General features: G+C 42.3%; 1 protein-coding gene across 7 annotated transcripts in view; it reads right to left on the bottom strand.

Moving 5' to 3' along the window:
• Window positions 1-16,510, bottom strand: part of ttc28 (tetratricopeptide repeat domain 28) — a 1,007,267-nt gene extending 990,757 nt beyond the window's left edge. For all 7 annotated transcript variants that reach the window (XR_011356152.1, XR_011356153.1, XR_011356154.1 and 4 more), the window contains exon 1: window positions 16,181-16,510. Coding sequence is in view for 1 of the 7 variants with exons in the window: in XM_069932874.1 (XP_069788975.1) it covers window positions 16,181-16,207 (27 nt within the window). In the remaining 6 variants the exon portion in view is untranslated. The remainder of the gene's footprint in view (window positions 1-16,180) is intronic.
• Window positions 16,511-17,846: the final 1,336 nt, after the last annotated feature.

Below are 17,846 nucleotides of genomic sequence, written 5' to 3'. Positions count from 1 at the left end.
TAGCTCAAAAAATAGATATAATGGAAAATTATAACAGAAGAAATAACATAAAGATAGTGGGCCTTAAGGAAGATGAAGAAGGCAAGAATATGAGGGAGTTTATAAAAGAGTGGATCCCTAAGACCCTAGGATGTCCAGAACTACAGCAAGAAATGGAAATAGAAAGGGCACATAGAGCATTGGCCTCTAAACCACAACCACAACAAAAACCAAGATCTATTGTAGTAAAATTCCTAAGATATACTACAAGAGAAAAGGTTCTGGAGAAGACAATGGAAAAAGTAAGAGAGGGCAACAAACCACTGGAGTATAAAGGGCAAAAAATCTTCATTTATCCAGATATAAGTTTTGAACTCCTAAAGAAGAGAAAAGAGTTCAATACAGCAAAGGCGATTTTATGGAAGAAAGGGTATAAATTTATACTAAAGCATCCAGCGGTATTGAAAATATTTATTCCAGGACAACAAAACAGACTATTCTCGGATCCAGAAGAAGCACGAAAATTTGCAGAACAATTACAAAAATAGACTGAGGGATGAAGACGGGTAATGAGAGTAAAAATGATCATGATTGATATGTATGTGGGTAAAGACAAAAATAGACTGAGGGATGAAGACGGGTAATGAGAGTAAAAATGATCACGATTGATATGTATGCGGGTAAAGAGGTATAAGAGTGAATAGAGACAATGTGCATACGTGAATGTATCTGTAATTAGAGGAAAATATAGATAGTATAGACAAGAATTAATAAGGGAAGGTAATGGAATAGAGAGAATAAGGAGGGAATTAAAAGAGTGACCTTTGTGACATAAGAAAAGTGAAATCTTTTCTGGGGGGGCTGGGTGGGGGAAAATAGCGGTCACTGCAAAATCAGTTGACGCTTGCGAGTGGATTCGCAAATCCAATTGGAGAGGGGAGATTTGGTTGTCCGACAAGGGATAAAGGACAACTCAGGAGGGGAAGGGGAGATTGGGGACAAAGAAGATAGAAATAGGAGAATAAGGAAAATGTTGGATGTTGTAGGAATGTTGTCTTATAAAGAGTTGAAAATAAGAAAACAGAAATGGAAAAGGAGGAAAGGTAATGATGGAAAAACGGAAAGAGAAGATAAACAAAATATAAAATGGCTACGCTGAACTATATGACTTTAAATATTAATGGAATACATAACCAAATTAAAAGGAAGAAACTACTAAATTTACTGAAAAAGGAAAAAATTGATATAGCATTTGTCCAAGAAACACACTTAACTGAATTGGAGCACAAGAAATTAAAGAGAGATTGGATAGGACATGTAACAGCAGCATCGTATAATTCAAAAGCAAGAGGAGTGGCTATATTAATTAGCCAAAATGTGCCATTTAAAATAGAAGAGGAAATAATAGATCCAGCAGGGAGATATGTTATGATAAAATGTCAGATATATTCGGAGCTTTGGAATCTACTTAATATATATTCACCTAATGAAGAAGATCAAAAGTTTATGCAAGATATCTTTTTGAAGGTAGCTAATACGCAAGGGAACATACTAATAGGAGGGGATTTCAATCTGAATTTGGATCCAAATATGGATAAAACGGGGAAAAAAATTAACAGGAAGAACAAAGTAACTAAATTTATAATTAAATCAATGCAAGAAATGAAACTTGTGGACATATGGAGGAAACAAAACCCAAAAGAAAAGGAATACTCATACTACTCGACTAGACATAAAACATACTCAAGAATAGACCTATTTTTGTTATCAGCTAGTATGCAGGATAGAGTAAGAAAAACAGAATATAAAGCGAGAATGCTATCGGACCATTCACCCTTAATACTGACAGTAAAGCTAGAGGACATCCCTCCAAGAATGTATAGATGGAGATTAAACCCAATGCTACTTAAAAGACAGGATTTTAGAGAATTTATTGAAAAACAATTAAAAATGTACTTTGAAGTAAATACGGAATCAGTGGAAGATAAGTTTATACTATGGGACGCAATGAAAGCATTCATTAGAGGACAAATAATAAGTTATGCAACCAAGATGAAGAAGGACTATAATCAGGAAACAGAGCAGTTGGAAAGGGAAATAATAAACATAGAAAAAAAATTAGCAATAAAGGAAGATACAACCAAAAGAAGAGAATTGGCGGATAAAAAAATAAAATATGAAACATTACAAACATATAAGGTAGAGAAGAATATAATGAAGACAAAACAGAAATATTATGAACTAGGTGAAAAAACACACAAAATCCTAGCATGGCAGCTTAAGACAGAGCAAACTAAGAAAATGGTATTGGCAACAATGAAAAAAGACAAAAAAATTACATATAATCCAAAAGAAATTAAGGAAAACTTTAGAGAATTCTATGAACAATTATACCGAACTGAAAACGAAGGGAAAGAAGGGAAAATAGATGAATTTTTTTACTAAAATTGAACTACCAAAACTACAAATAGAGGAACAAAATAAATTAACAGAACCATTTGGAACAGTAGAAATACAAGAGATAATAAAAAAAATTACCAAATAATAAGATACCAGGAGAGGATGGATTCCCAATAGAATTCTACAAAACATTTAAAGACTTATTAATACCGCCCCTCCTGGATGTAATCAACCAGATTGATGAGACACAAAACTTACCAGATTCATGTAAAACAGCAATAATTACAGTAATACTAAAACAAGGGAAAGATCCACTCTCACCAGCGTCATATAGACCAATATCTTTGCTAAACACAGATTATAAGATAATAGCTAAACTATTAGCAAACAGATTAGCAGAACAGGTACCGAAAATGGTAAATTTAGACCAAACTGGATTTATCAAAAAAAGACGCACAACAGACAATATTTGTAAATTTATTAACTTAATTCATGCAGTAGAAGGAAATAAAGCACCTGCAGTAGCAGTTGCTTTAGACGCAGAGAAGGCCTTCGACAGAGTAGAATGGAATTACTTGTTCAAAGTATTGCAAAAATTCAGTTTACCGGAGAAGTATATTAATTGGATTAAAGCATTATATAAGGGACCGTTAGCGAAAGTGACAGTAAATGGACATGTATCAAAGCAATTTAACTTTAAGCAGGTCAACGCGGCAGGGATGCCCACTATCACCATTATTGTTTGCGCTAGCTATAGAACCACTAGCAGAATTGATAAGAATAGATAATAATATAAAAGGAATAAAAATAAAAGACAGGGAATATAAAATCAGTCTATTTGCGGATGATGTGATAGTGTACTTAACAGAACCAGAACTATCAATAAAAGAATTATATAAGAAATTGAAGGAATATGGAGAAGTGTCGGGTTACAAGATAAACGTAAATAAAAGTGAAGCAATGCCTATGAATAATGCGGATTTCTCAAAATTTAAGAAGGAATCCCCATTCAGATGGCAAATGCAGGCAATAAGATACCTAGGTGTACAAATAAACAAAAATCTAGGCCAATTATATAAACTCAATTACAATCCACTAATGAAAAAATTACAGGACGATTTAGAGCATTGGAAAGAGCTACCACTAACACTGATAGGAAGGATAAACTGTATTAAAATGAACATTTTTCCAAGGATACTATACTTATTTCAGGCATTGCCAATACAACTGACAGAAAAATTCTTCAAAGAGTTAAAGAAAATAATAAGGAAATTTTTATGGAGAGGGGGGAAACCGAGGATAGCACTAGATAAATTAACAGAATGGTATAAACAAGGAGGCTTACAATTGCCAAACTTCAAAAATTATTATAGAGCCGCACAATTAAGATACCTATCAGATTTTTATCAAACAAGGGAAAAACCAGACTGGACGAGATTAGAATTAGATAAAATAGGGGAAAAGATACCTGAACACATATTATATAAATGGGACGAAAAATTGGTACAACATAGAACTTCTCCAGTACTACATCATCTCCTCAATATTTGGAAGAAGATTCATGTAGAAAGAAATAAAACAAATTATCAATTACCAAAACTAATATTGACGCAAAATAAGCTACTCCCTTTTACAATAGACAACCTTTCCTTTAGAAAATGGGAAAAAAAAGGGATTAAAAGAATAGAAAATTGTTTTTCAGGAAGTAGATTCTTATCCTTTGAACAAATGAGAGATAAGTACAATATAACTGGAGATACAGCGCTGGCATATTACCAACTGAGATCCTACTTGAAAGATAAATTAGGAAGCAATTTGAGTTTACCAGAGGGAAGTAACCTTGAATATGTGATTACAGATACAATGTTAATCAAAAGATTTATAACAAATATGTATATTAAACTGCAAGAAAAGGAGAATGAGGAAACAAATGGTAAAACTAAACAAAAATGGGAACAAGATTTAAATATAAAGATAAAAAAAGGAAACATGGGAGAAATTATGTTCTGGAACGATGAGAAATACAATAAATACGAGGCTACGTATGATACAATATAATTGGTTACACAGACTATACATTACACCGCAAAAGTTAAATAAATGGGACCCAACAGTATCTGATAGATGTTTTCGATGTAAAAAAGAAATGGGAACAACAATTCATGCAATCTGGACATGTGAGAGAGTAGAAAAATTTTGGGATGATCTCAATCAGATATTAAATAAAATAACAGAAAACAATATACCAAAGAATCCAGAGATCTTTCTCCTAAGTAACATAAAAAACAAAGAATTTGGAATTGATTTGGAGGATGCACAAAAAAGATTTGTTAAGGTAGCCCTAGCCGTAGCAAAAAAATGTATTATGTCAACCTGGAAATTGGAAGATAATTTGAAAATACAACAATGGTATATAGAAATGAATAAATGTATTCCATTAGAAAAAATAACATATAGTTTAAGAAATAATATTGAAATATTCGAACAAGTATGGGAGCCTTACATTAAATACAATAGCGAAAACCTACCGGGAACAAACATTACCTAAGTTGATGGAAGGAGAAGGAAAGAAAAGAATGGACTCAGTAGAATTTCTGGTGTATTTTTGTTGAATGACAACATTGTCTGACTGGCTTAATGCAACCTAGATTGTATACCTAAAATGGATGAGAGGGGGGGTGGGGGGGTGGCTTGGGAGGAGGGGGGTGGGGGGAGAAAAAGACACTGTATATGTGTGAAAAAGAAAAAGTGTATATCATGGCTAACGTGATTTACGGTGTGAAAAATAAAAAAAATTTAAAAATAAAAAAAAAGATGTTTAAGAAGGCATCGAGCAGATTTCTAGATACTAAAGGGACGAGTAAGTGGGGAAGTGATATTGAGATAGAGGACCAGCTATAATCACATCAGCTGGTAGAGCACACTCAAGCCACTGATTAGCCCTCTCTTGGTCCCATTTTTCCAATGTTTTGTTTTCTTTAATATGTAATGCATTTTAGAGGCACTTGAAAATTTGCTGTTTGCCCAAAGTATGTCAAGAAGTATGCACAAAATGTATACCAGCATAGACACTGATGTCAGTGCACACAGATGGAGTGGTCATACTGAAAGAAGATAAAATCCAGGTGAAGTTCAAGAAAAAAAACCTGAAGCAGGACTCAAATGCTGATGTTCCACAAATATTATAAATTAGATTTCAACATCAGCTTATCACAGAATAAGAGTTTTGTCAAGTTATGTGTGGAATAAATATATTACTGGCAAAATACTTAGAATTCTTTCAATACAAGCTGAACACTAAATTTTTGCAAAGGCATTCCAGCATTTATTTTCTCTGCAGCTTTGAAAATATATAGTCTTCGATAAGCACCACACTGCAGGATCTCCTGCCACTTAATTACTATGGCAACACAGGAGCTTTCAAGGCTCCACGATTCATTTACTGTTTCCTGATAAAAATCAGAATTTCTTTCGGAAAGTGCCAGCCTCCCCCACTGTCGCCTCTTCTCTCCTACCGTCTGCCACCCACCCCCTTCCCCAACCCCCATCTCTCTCCAGCTTCCCCTGGCTTCTTTCCATCAACCTTTCCAATGCCTTTCTTGGTAATGAACCCGTCAGAAACAATCACATCACACTTCTTTACACTCAAATCAAGATTATTTCAATACTTTCTAACTCACTTGGATTTGTAGATCATTTGCAAGGCGGTGTACCTTTAATTATGAGCTATCTTAGATATGATTTGAAAGAAAAATAACATCGACATGAATGAAAATGTTATGTTAGTCACTTGTTGATTTTTTAAAATCCTTATTACATAAGGATACATGGCAAATGCACTACAATGTGGATAAATGTGAGGTTATCCACTTTGGTAATACAAACCGGAGGGCAGATTACTATTTGAATGGCAATAGATTAAGAGATGGGGAAGTGCAGAGAGACCTAGGGGTACTTGTACATCAGTCTCTGAAGGCGAGCATGCAGGTACAGCAGGCGGTTAAAAAGGCAAATGGTATGTTGGCCTTCATATCAAGAGGGTTTGAGTATAGGAACAAGGATACCTTAATGCAGCTGTACAGGGCCTTGGTGAGACCCCACCTGGAGTATTGTGTGCAGTTTTGGTCACCTTATCTAAGGAAGGATGTTCTTGCAATGGAGGGAGTGCAGAGTTTAGAAGATTGAGAGGGGATCTCATAGAGACCTATAAAATTCTGGCAGGACTGGACAGAATGGATGCAGATGGGATGTTTCCAATGATGGGAAAATCCAGAACCCGGGGCCATGGTTTGAGGATAATAGGCAAAACATTTAGGACCGAGATGAGGAGGAATTTCTTGACCCAGAGGGTGGTGAATCTGTGGAATTCATTGCCACAGAGGGCAGTAGAGGCAGGTTCTATTTAAGAGGGAATTAAATCTATTTCTTCAGTATAAGGGTATTAAAGATTACGGAGAGAAGGCGGGGATGGGGTACTGAACTTTAAGATCAGCCATGATCTCGTTGAATGGCGGAGCAGGTTCGAAGGGTCGAATGACCTATTCCTGCTCCTATCTTCTATGTTTCTATAAGGACTCCAAGATTTAACACTGATGCCAGCTCCCCGCCATGACTACCAGCCCCCCCACATCTCCATCGGGCACACAAAACTCAAAACGGTCAACCAATTTACCTATCTCGGCTGCACCATTTCATCAGATGCAAGGATCGACAACAAGATGGACAACAGACTCGCCAAGGCAAATAGCGCCTTTGGAAGACTACACAAAAGAGTCTGGAAAAACAACCAACTGAAAAACCTCACAAAGTTAAGCGTATACAGAGCCATTGTCACACCCACACTCCTGTTCGGCTCCAAATCATGGGTCCTCTACCGGCATCACCTACGGCTCATAGAACGCTTCCACCAGCGTTGTCACTGCTCCATCCTCAACATTCATTGGAGCGACTTCATCCCTAACATCGAAGTACTCGAGATGGCAGAGGCCGACAGCATCGAATCCACGCTGCTGAAGATCCAACTGCGCTGGGTAGGTCACGTCTCCAGAATGGAGGACCATCGCCTTCCCAAGATCGTGTTATATGGGGAGCTCTCCACTGGCCACTGTGACAGAGGTGCACCAAAGAAGAGGTACAAGGACTGCCTAAAGAAATCTCTTGGTGCCTGCCACATTGACCACTGCCAGTGGGCTGATATCGCCTCAAACCGTGCATCTTGATGCCTCACAGTTCGGCGGGCAGCAACCTCCTTTGAAAAAGACCGCAGAGCCCACCTCAGTGACAAAAGACAAAGGAGGAAAAACCCAACACCCAACCCCAACCAACCAATTTTCCCTTGCAACCACTCTGCCTGTCCCGCATCAGACTTGTCAGCCACAAACGAGCCTGCAGCTGACGTGGACATTTACCCCCTCCATAAATCTTCATCCGCGAAGCCAAGCCAAAGAAGACTCATAGATGTTCTACAATCAGAATAATTGGCTGATAGACATAATCTGCAAGCTTCATCGTACACTCCACAATATACAACTGCAACGCAAATGTGAATTCCAAAAGTAGGCCAAGATGGGATAAAGAAAGTTTTCTAGGAATAGTCCTTGGTGAGTTATCAGTAAGTATACTGGTCATGAATTTCATGCATTCTATCCACACCTCAAAAAACAGAAGTCACATCTTGGGAAGGATTTTATTACTTTTTCTTCTAAAGATGTTTTAAAGGAATTAGCCGCGGGAGTGGGAGGTGGGGGTTTGGAAATGGGAAAAATTGTGTTAAAGAGTAAAATGAATGAACCAAAATGATTGGTGTTGCAGAATGGTGTCATGCATTGCCTTACCACAATGGGTGTAAGAATGATGACAGTTCTTGATCTTGGACTGCTGCTTTATGGTATGTGATACTGTGCTTTATAAAAGGGCAAAGTTTCTAGAGTTGCTGACACCTTGAATTTGAAATTCTTATCTTTGCAAATCCATCCAGCCCTTCTTCCAGATCTGGAATCTCGTCCATGCCCCCCAGTTTTGTGCACCCCTCTTGTTCAGGCTCCTCAAGAATCCAGGTTCTTAAAGTTCCACTATTTTTGATCTTACCTTCAGCTCTTGTAGAGTCAGAATTCTCCCCATTAATTTCTCAAGCTGTACCCCTCTCCTCATTTTAACTAAAACTAACATTCCAGCCAAATATTTGGTCATTTCTATGGAGCATGCTGTCAAACATTGTTTTTTTTTTTCATTTGATTTTGCTTCAGGTTTCTTCAGCTGCCAAATAAATGCAGGCAATAACAACTACCATGTAACAACTTCAAATTATGTACTGGAGTTGCTGACAGATAAATTAACTAAAAAACAATTATATTTTACTCTCAGGATATAGCTACCAGAGAGAAAAAAACATTCACATATCCTTATGGTTTACAGAAATTGATGGGAGAGGGATGGTGGTAAGGAAATAATATTATATAAACCAAAGAAGAGCTTGAATGTGGAAACAGACAAGAGATAGATACAGCCATTAAGATCATAGGATATTGGAAGGAGGACAATTAAATTGGGTGCAAATGAGAACACAACAGAGAAGATGTAAGACTGAGCAAACGTTGAGAGGGTCACTTCAGGTCCAGGAGCAGAGACACAGCAATCAGAAAAAAATAAGAATGATAAGTTTGAACAGAAAGTCGAGGTCTCATTTTCCCCTTTCTTGTCCATTTGATTGGCCTCCACCCGCTTCTCACCATGCTGACTCATCCTTGGCACCTTGCTCAAATGATCCAATGAAGTCCTTTGCCACACTTGCAACATTCAGTCCATAAAGGCACAGATCTGGCTATTATTTTCATCCAACTACATTACTCTCAAGAGACCATAAGACATAGGAGCATCAAGTCTACTTTACCATTTCATTATCAGCTGATCCATTTTTCCCACTCAGCCCCACTGCCTGGCATTCTCCCCATAACCTTGGAAGCCCTGGTTAATCACAAACCTATTTATGTCTGCCTCACATACATCTGTAGCAACAAATTCCACAGATTTACCACCCTTTGGTTGAAGAAATTCCTCCACATCTCTGCTCTAAGTAGACATCCTTCAACTATCTTTCAGTGAAAGTGTCTGTGCAAGTCAGCACCCATCAATTCTTATACATTACTAGAACTTTGGTGGAAAAGTCTATTTCGACATTGAGCAGCTGTGGGATACAGACCAATTCCACTTACACCCAATTAGTTCATCTCATTGGAGGTCATCATACTGTGCAACTGGATGGCTCGTCAGCCCTGGGTTAACAAAGGGAAGAGCAAATCAGAGTTCCTGATTTACCTCCTAGAAATGTAAACCATGGTCACAGATTGGACTCACTTGCAATCTGTCTTCCATTAGTGAACAAATAGTCTGCAAATCCGAGAAAGCAAAATGTCTACAGTTTGAAACTGGACTTCGGCGGCTTGTAACACTGGCTGATAACACAAAGATAACAATCATTACATCCCAATGGATATGAAATCATGCATTGCAGGTGGGACTGCTTGGTTTCACACAGCTGCTAACTAATAGACAAACTTACCTACAAAGGTTTCAATTAATTTAAAGAATTGGCAGCAGGAGTCTTGTAAGATTGATCATCCACCAACAAGAACAGGTGGTAGATGATCAAACTGTAAACATATATTAAATTGTGAATGAAAAAGTTAACACTCTCAGATACAGTGGGTTAATAATATAAGTCAGTTCATGCTGAAGTTCACATTTTCTCCAGCCAGATCTTTTATCACACAATGGCAAAGCAGCCACATAAACTTCAAGTGAGGGATCAATAAAGAGCTGTTCAAAAAGAAGCTTCCATGTCTCGGATGAAAAGCAAAATTAATGCCCATTTTATAGTGAAAACGGAGCCCCAAGTTTTGAGATTGGATTGCTCACGCTTTCAATTGATATTCCCACTGGCAACACTGACAATCACTGAGGCAGCTGAAAATTTAATTTTGCATGCAGTAACCTCCCAATAAACCACAAAGAGCAATAATTAACAAACTGTGTGCCAAGACAGAAAAAAAGGAGTGCAAAGAAGTAAGCATGCAATTAACTAAATTCTAAACCACCAATGATTTCTTCCCCTCTTCCCAGAAAAGCTTCAAATGAAAACCTGAGAAAATGCAATGAGTGAAAGGCCTTGGCAGACCACCCAAAGCTGTTATAACATAGGGCTGCTTCACTCATTTAACTATGAAATTAACTCTGAACACATGGAATAGATTGAATACTGGAATGTACAATCAAAAAGATCTTGGAGGTCAGAATCGGAATCAGAATTTATTGTCATAAACAAATCACGAAATTCAGTGTTTTGCAGCAGTATCACAGAGCGAACATTCATATAAACCACCTTACAAAATAATTTATTTTTAAAAAGTGCACAAAAAGTAAGCCAGTATCTTTGGTTTATTGATTATTCAGGAATCCAATAGCAGTGGGGAAGAAGCTGTCCTTGTGCCGCTGAGTGCTTGCCTCTAGGCCTCCTGTACCTTTTTCCCAATGGTAGCAGAGTGAAGAGGGCACAGCCTGGGTGGTGGGGGTCTGTGAGGATGGAAGCTGCTTTTTTAAGACACTGCCTCTTGCAGATGTCCTCGATGAAGTGAGGTCTGGTGCCTGTGATGTCGCAGGCCGAGTTAACAACCCTCCTCTGGAGTTTATTCTTGTCCTGAGAATTGGCACCCCCATACAGGAAGTGATGCAACCAGCCAGAATGCTCTCCATGGTACACCTGTAGAAGTTTACGCAAGTCCTCAGTGGCATACCGAAGCTCGTCAGACACCTCATGAAGTATTGGTGCTGGTGAGCCTTCTTTGTGATTGCATAAACCTGGAGGCTCCAGGACAGATCCTGAGAGATGTTGACCCCCAGGAATTTGAAGTTCTTAACCCTCTCCACTACTGAGCCTTAGATGAGGACTGGGACATGTTCCCCTGACTTCCTCCTGAAGTCCACAATCATCTCCTTGGTTTTGCTAACATTGAGCACATGGTTGTTGGTGCTGATCTATCTCCCTCGTACACTTCCTCATTGCCATTTGTGATTCTGTCAACAACTGTGGTGTCATTGGCAAATTTGTAGATAACATTAGAATTGTGCCTGGCCACACACTCATGGGTGTATAATGAGTAAAGCAGTGGGCTAAGCATGCATCCTTGGGGTGCACCTGTGTTGATAATCAGTGAGAAGAAGACATTTTTTTCTGATTCGTACTGATTGTTGACTTCCAATGAGAAAGTCAAGGATCCAGTTGCAGAAGTGGGTACAGAGTCCCAGAGTTTGTAGCTTCTTGACCAGCACTGAGGGAATAATAGTGTTGAAGGCTGAGCTGAAGTTGATGAAGAGCAGCCGTATGATTTGCTGTTTTCGAGGTGTCCAAAGATGAGTGGAGAGTCAGCGATATTGCATCTGCTGTGGAGCGATTGTGATGATAGATGAATTGCAGTGGGTCTAGATATTTGCTTGGGTACATTTTAATTCTGGCCATGACCAGCCTCTCAAAGCATTTCATCACAGTAGATGTTCGTGCTACTGGGCGATAGACCACTTGCCCAGGTTTCACACACAGTTTTTGAATATATGCAGTCCAAACCTTTTTTTAATACTGGGCAGAATGACTGTATTGTTTGCCTTCATCAGCAAGATCTGAGAAAACATTTTTAATTGGATCACTCAAATCCGAAAGGTGTTTTTCATTTATAAAATATTCCCTCCAATATTCACAAAAGGGGCAAACAAATCAAATTGTGATACACAAACAGTAATAATATCACAATTAAACTAGTATCCTTCAGGAAATATCACAATACTGTTTACCACAAAGAACTGAAAGACCTGGAAACAGAACAAAAGCAACCCAAATTAGACACAAAAAGATGCAGTTGTTTTATTAATAAATGGAATTGAGCCAGCAGGTCACCAGAAAACTCATAAAGGAGTGGGATATTCTTCCAAAGAAATTGTTTCCCCAAATGTATGTATCTTGGTTAATGTGGTTTATGGTGTGAAAAATTTTTAAAAATTTTTAAAAAAAATTTGAATGCCAAATATTTAAACACTTTTTGGCGTGAAACATGAAAGACTGCTGAATCTGTGAGTGTAGTGAAAAACACATATCCTGGAAGAACTCAGCAGGTCTTGCAGAATCCATAGGCGGTAAAGATATACAACAGAGGCCTTCTTCAAAGTATGAGAAGAAAAAGCAGGCAGGCAGCTGAATTAAAAGGCTGGGAGGAAAAAGCAGGTGGGAGGAGGGGGTGAGGGTGAGGAAGTACAGGCTAACAGACAAAAGGCAATATTTGTATATGGATACGAAGACAGGATAGAAAAGCTGAAAATTGATTGGGGGAGGGGTGGCTCTGTGAATGCAGAAATGCAGAGATGGAGGAAAGACAGGGAACAAGAGTAATAGAGCTAATGGAAAGGAGAAAGAGGAATGGGGAAAGGGACAGATGGCAGGGGGAGTGGTGGGTGGAGTTCAAAGGGCTAACCAGAGAAGTCAACGTTAATGCTATCCTGTTCGACGGCGTCCAGACAGAATATGAGATGTTGTTCCTCCAATTTGCAGGTGGTCTCCATCTCAGCATGGGAATATGGCGCAAAATTTAAATAGGTGGCCACTGGGAGGTTCTCGCTGTTGCAGTGGACAGGGTGAAGGTGCTCAATGAGGCGATGTCCCAGTCTGCGTCCAATTTCTTCGACGCAGAGAAGACCTCATCAGGAGCACCGGATGCAGTTGATGGCCCCTGCAGTTTCACAAGTAAAGTGTTGCTTCATTTGAAATAATTGTTTAAGGCACAGAATGATGGTGATGGAGGTGGTGTGGGCATAAGGATAGCATTTCCTTCACAGGGGTAGGTGCCAAGGGGGTGATTGGTGGAAAGAGAGTCACAGCGAGCGAGCAGTCCCTGCAGAAGGTGAAAAGGGGAGGAGAGGGGAAGGTGTGTCTGGTAGAGGGGTGATAAGTGAGGACAAAGGGAAATCTTGTCCTTATTACACGTAGACCAGAGGAGGCAATGGCAGATGTGTAGGTAATATACGATATGCGGGTGAGGTCAGAGTTGTCGAGGGAAAGCCACTTTTTTAAAAAAAAAGACATCTCAGATGATATTGCATGAAATACATCAACCTGGGAGCAGATGCGACTGAGAGGGAAGGATTGCGAGAAAAGAATGGAATTCTTACAAGGGACGGGGTGTGAAGAGGTGTAGCCGAGAGAGCTGTGGGTGTTTGTGGGTTTGTAGAAAATGACTGAAATGGAGACTGAAAGAGAGATCAAGAAAGGATGAGTGTTGCTAGAGATGGACCAAGTGAGCCTGAGGACAGGGTGGAAGTTGGAAAAGTGGATTAAGTCGACAAGCTCATCATAGGTGCATGAGTCAGCACTGAAGTAGTTGTCAATGTCACAGAGGAAGAGTTGAGCAGCTTCGCCTGTGTCAGCTAGTAGCATGGATGGCTCCACAAAGCCAAGAAAAAGCACAGCATTTCCGTTGACTCTGTTTTCACAAACGAGTGATACTCAGAGTGCACACTTTAAAATACCAAAACAAAATTTTGATGGAAGTAAAACATGAAAATCTGTAGACACCGTGGTTGAAGCAAAAACACAAAATGCTGGAGAAACTCAGCAGGTCAAACAGTGTCCTTTATATAGCAAAGGTAAAAATTATGATGGATGCAGATCTGTCACTGGTAGGTCAATTTTCAGTTCACTATCTTGGACATCACATACTGGTTTAAAACATTCTTCACTGAGCATTTCTTCACCAACATATCTAATAAATTCTCTGAAAATATTGAAAAGCCAATTTTAAAGAGGGCTGTGTGTTAAGAAACAATGTCAATTGGTGAAGTTGAGTGACAAAAAATAAGAAAACTTGCTTCGAAGTACAACCATGAGGCTGTGCACATATTAAGTCAATTTCGACCAAGGAAGAGGTGGGCAACTGAGAATCAAACTCCAATTCAACAGCTGTATTTTTTTTAAATGTGTATAAATGAATGAATCCAACGATCCAACAGATTATGGTCCATCTCCTTGGACACAAACTTCAAAATGAAGCCACAATTTATTTTGTTTTTCCAAGGTACTCATTAGTAGCATCAGATCTGATTTTCTGCATTTTTGCAGAGATGACTTGTTGGCAGTTAAAGCCAAGCTGTTATATTTTAATCTGGCCAGCTTCAAGATGTTTTATTCAATTGTCCACAGACCCAGCAACTTCGAGTAGAAGTAATAATGCACCTGAAGAGACAGCGCGACCTGCAATATGACAGTGAATCCTCGTGTTCAATGGACTGCAATAAGTGCCTCCCAGCTCGGTTGAGCTCAAGTCATGACAGCACACAGGAGGGGTTTGAACCTGCAGCCTTTGACCCCACAGCCAATGTTATGAGGACATTAACGTGGCCAACGAGATGGAAGAAGCCAAAATCACCCGAGAGAAATGAAACTAAACACACAAACGTCGTTTAAAGAGAGAAACCATGTTTGAAGAACCAGTGCACGGTTCGGAACTCCTCGACATAGTCCATGAACAAACAGTCAAGAGACTCCAATTTTGGGGAAGCCCGTCGATTGGTTGATGATGGACCCTGCCAATTGCTCTCTTGCTGCTGGGACAGTTTGAGGGGGCAAGGTGAGGGGGTGGACTTGTGTGGAGCGAAATCATTCTCGTGAGTGTGAACCCCTTCGAGTTGCCACCCCCTCTTCCAGACCCTGCAACGGGACGGAGGAGGTGACCCCCGGCACGTTGTGGGCGTGCGGGGGAAGGGAAGGGGCAACAAGGGGCGAGAGGGAGAGGTGGGGGGGGGGGCGAGAGGGAGAGGTGGGGGGGGCGCGCCAGAGGGAGAGGTGGGGGGGGGCGCGCCAGAGGGAGAGGTGGGGGGGGCGCGCCAGAGGGAGAGGTGGGGGGGGGGCGCGCCAGAGGGAGAGGTGGGGGGGGCGCGCCAGAGGGAGAGGTGGGGGGGGCGCGCCAGAGGGAGAGGTGGGGGGGGCGCGCCAGAGGGAGAGGTGGGGGGGGCGCGCCAGAGGGAGAGGTGGGGGGGGCGCGCCAGAGGGAGAGGTGGGGGGGGCGCGCCAGAGGGAGAGGTGGGGGGGGCGCGCCAGAGGGAGAGGTGGGGGGGGCGCGCCAGAGGGAGAGGTGGGGGGGGCGCGCCAGAGGGAGAGGTGGGGGGGGCGCGCCAGAGGGAGAGGTGGGGGGGGCGCGCCAGAGGGAGAGGTGGGGGGGGCGCGCCAGAGGGAGAGGTGGGGGGGGCGCGCCAGAGGGAGAGGTGGGGGGGCGCGCGAGAGGGAGAGGTGGGGGGGGGGGGGGCGTAAACAGAACCAGTCGGGGAGTGTTGGCGGGCCAGGGCAAGAATCCTGAAGTCAGAGCTCACAGGGCCCAGCCTCCCGCAAGTCTTGCTCCGGGAACGGGGCGGGGGGAGCTCCGGGAACGGGGCGGGGGGAGCTCCGGGAACGGGGCGGGGGGAGCTCCGGGAACGGGGCGGGGGGAGCTCCGGGAACGGGGCGGGGGGAGCTCCGGGAACGGGGGACGTTGGTCTTCAAAGAGCAGAATGGGCTTCGTTACTGGGACCCAAGCCGCTCCCCGGCTGCCCTTTACTTGAAGTTCAATTTAGGAGGAAATGTCACTGACCCCGAGAGGAACAAGAGGATTAGACTGAAAAGTTAAGTCGGAACAAAAGTGGAGAAGTGCTCGCCCCACCCCTCTGTCAGCATGTAAAGGGAGAGGGGGGGCAAGGAACTGCGGCTCGGAAAGGGTTGGCGACTCTCCCTCACCTTCTCCCTCCTGCTGTCTGCCTCCATGGTGCTCCGCTCGCCGCTCTCGCCTCACTGAACAGACGGAGCGCAGGGGCACCTCGCCATCCACTCCGGCCCGACCCACGCTCCGCTCCGGCAGCCCCGCTTCGTGACTCTCTGCTTCCTTTCTCCCCCGACTAAAAGTTCGCCATGTTGCTCCACATACTTTCCTCCCTTGGCACCAGCCTCCGACCTCGCTTCGGCAGCGCGGCGAAGTAACGGATATGGCTGCGGGATCCCGACTTACAGGGACTCGGCGCAGCCAAATGAGACCAGACGCGACCCGACCCCCAGCGAACACATCCCAATCCAATCAGCCCCGCAGTGATCAAATGCCCCCGCAAACCCTCCCCCGACACGGGTCCATCCCGCCCCCCCCGTCAAATCCACGAGACTGCGTTCAAATCTTCCCGAAATGTGGTTTCAATCCCAAATGAAATAACATTAATCTCCGCACTTCCCAAAGGCACGGTTTCAATCCCAACAACACATACTCATCAATCTCCACAGTTCCCCTGGACACAGCACTAATCCCTCCATCCCCAACAAATTGCACACATCTCCCCTGGACTCTAATTCCCCCAACAAACTACACACATCTCCCCTGGACTCTAATTTCCTCCCCCCCCCCCAAACCCCAACAAATAACACATCTCCCCTGGACTCTAATTCTCCACCACCCCCCAAAACCCCAACAAACTACACACATCTCCCCTGGACTCTAATCTCCCCCCCCCCCCAAAACACCAACAAACTACACACATCTCCCCGGACTCTAATTCCCCCCCCCAAAAAAAAACACCAACAAACTACACATATCTCCCATGGAAACTCATCTCCCAAATCCCAACAATCTACACACATCTCCCCTGGACTCTCATCCCCCAAACTCCAACAACACACATCTCCCCTGGACTCTCAATCCCCAAACCCCAACAAACTACACACATCTCCCGTGGAAACTCATCCTCCAAACACCAACAAACTACACACATTTCCACTGGTCTCTAATTCCCAAGCTACACATCACCCCTGGACTCTAATCCCCCAACAAACTACACACATCTCCCCTGGACACTAATCCCCCAACAAACGACACACATCTCCACTGGACTCTATCCCACAAACCTCAATGAAATACACATCTCCCCTATACTCTCATCCCCCTAAGCCCAACAAATGATACACATCTCCACTGGACTCTATCCCACAAACCCCAATAAAATACACACACCTCCCCTGGACTCTCATCCCTCTAAGCCCAATAAACTACACACATCTCCCCTGGGCTCTAATCCTCCAAAAAAACAACACACATCTCCCCTGGACTCAAACCCCAACAAACTGCACACATCTCCCCTGGACTCTAATCCCCCTACAAACTACACACATCTCCCCTGGACTCTAATTCCCCCAAACTCCAACAAACTACCGACATCTCCCCTGGACTCTAATCCACCCAAACCCCAACAAACTACACACATCTCTCCTGGACTCTCATCCCCCCCCCACCCCAACAAACTACACACATCTCCTATGGAAACTCATCCCCCAAGCACCAACAAACTACACACATTTCCACTGGAACCAGCACTAATCCCTCGAAACCCAATAAACAACACACATCTTCCCTGGATTCTAATCC

Source organism: Narcine bancroftii, chromosome 4 (assembly GCF_036971445.1).
Source record: "Narcine bancroftii isolate sNarBan1 chromosome 4, sNarBan1.hap1, whole genome shotgun sequence".
NCBI lineage: Eukaryota > Metazoa > Chordata > Chondrichthyes > Torpediniformes > Narcinidae > Narcine > Narcine bancroftii.
This window is presented reverse-complemented; position numbering and strand designations above follow the sequence as displayed.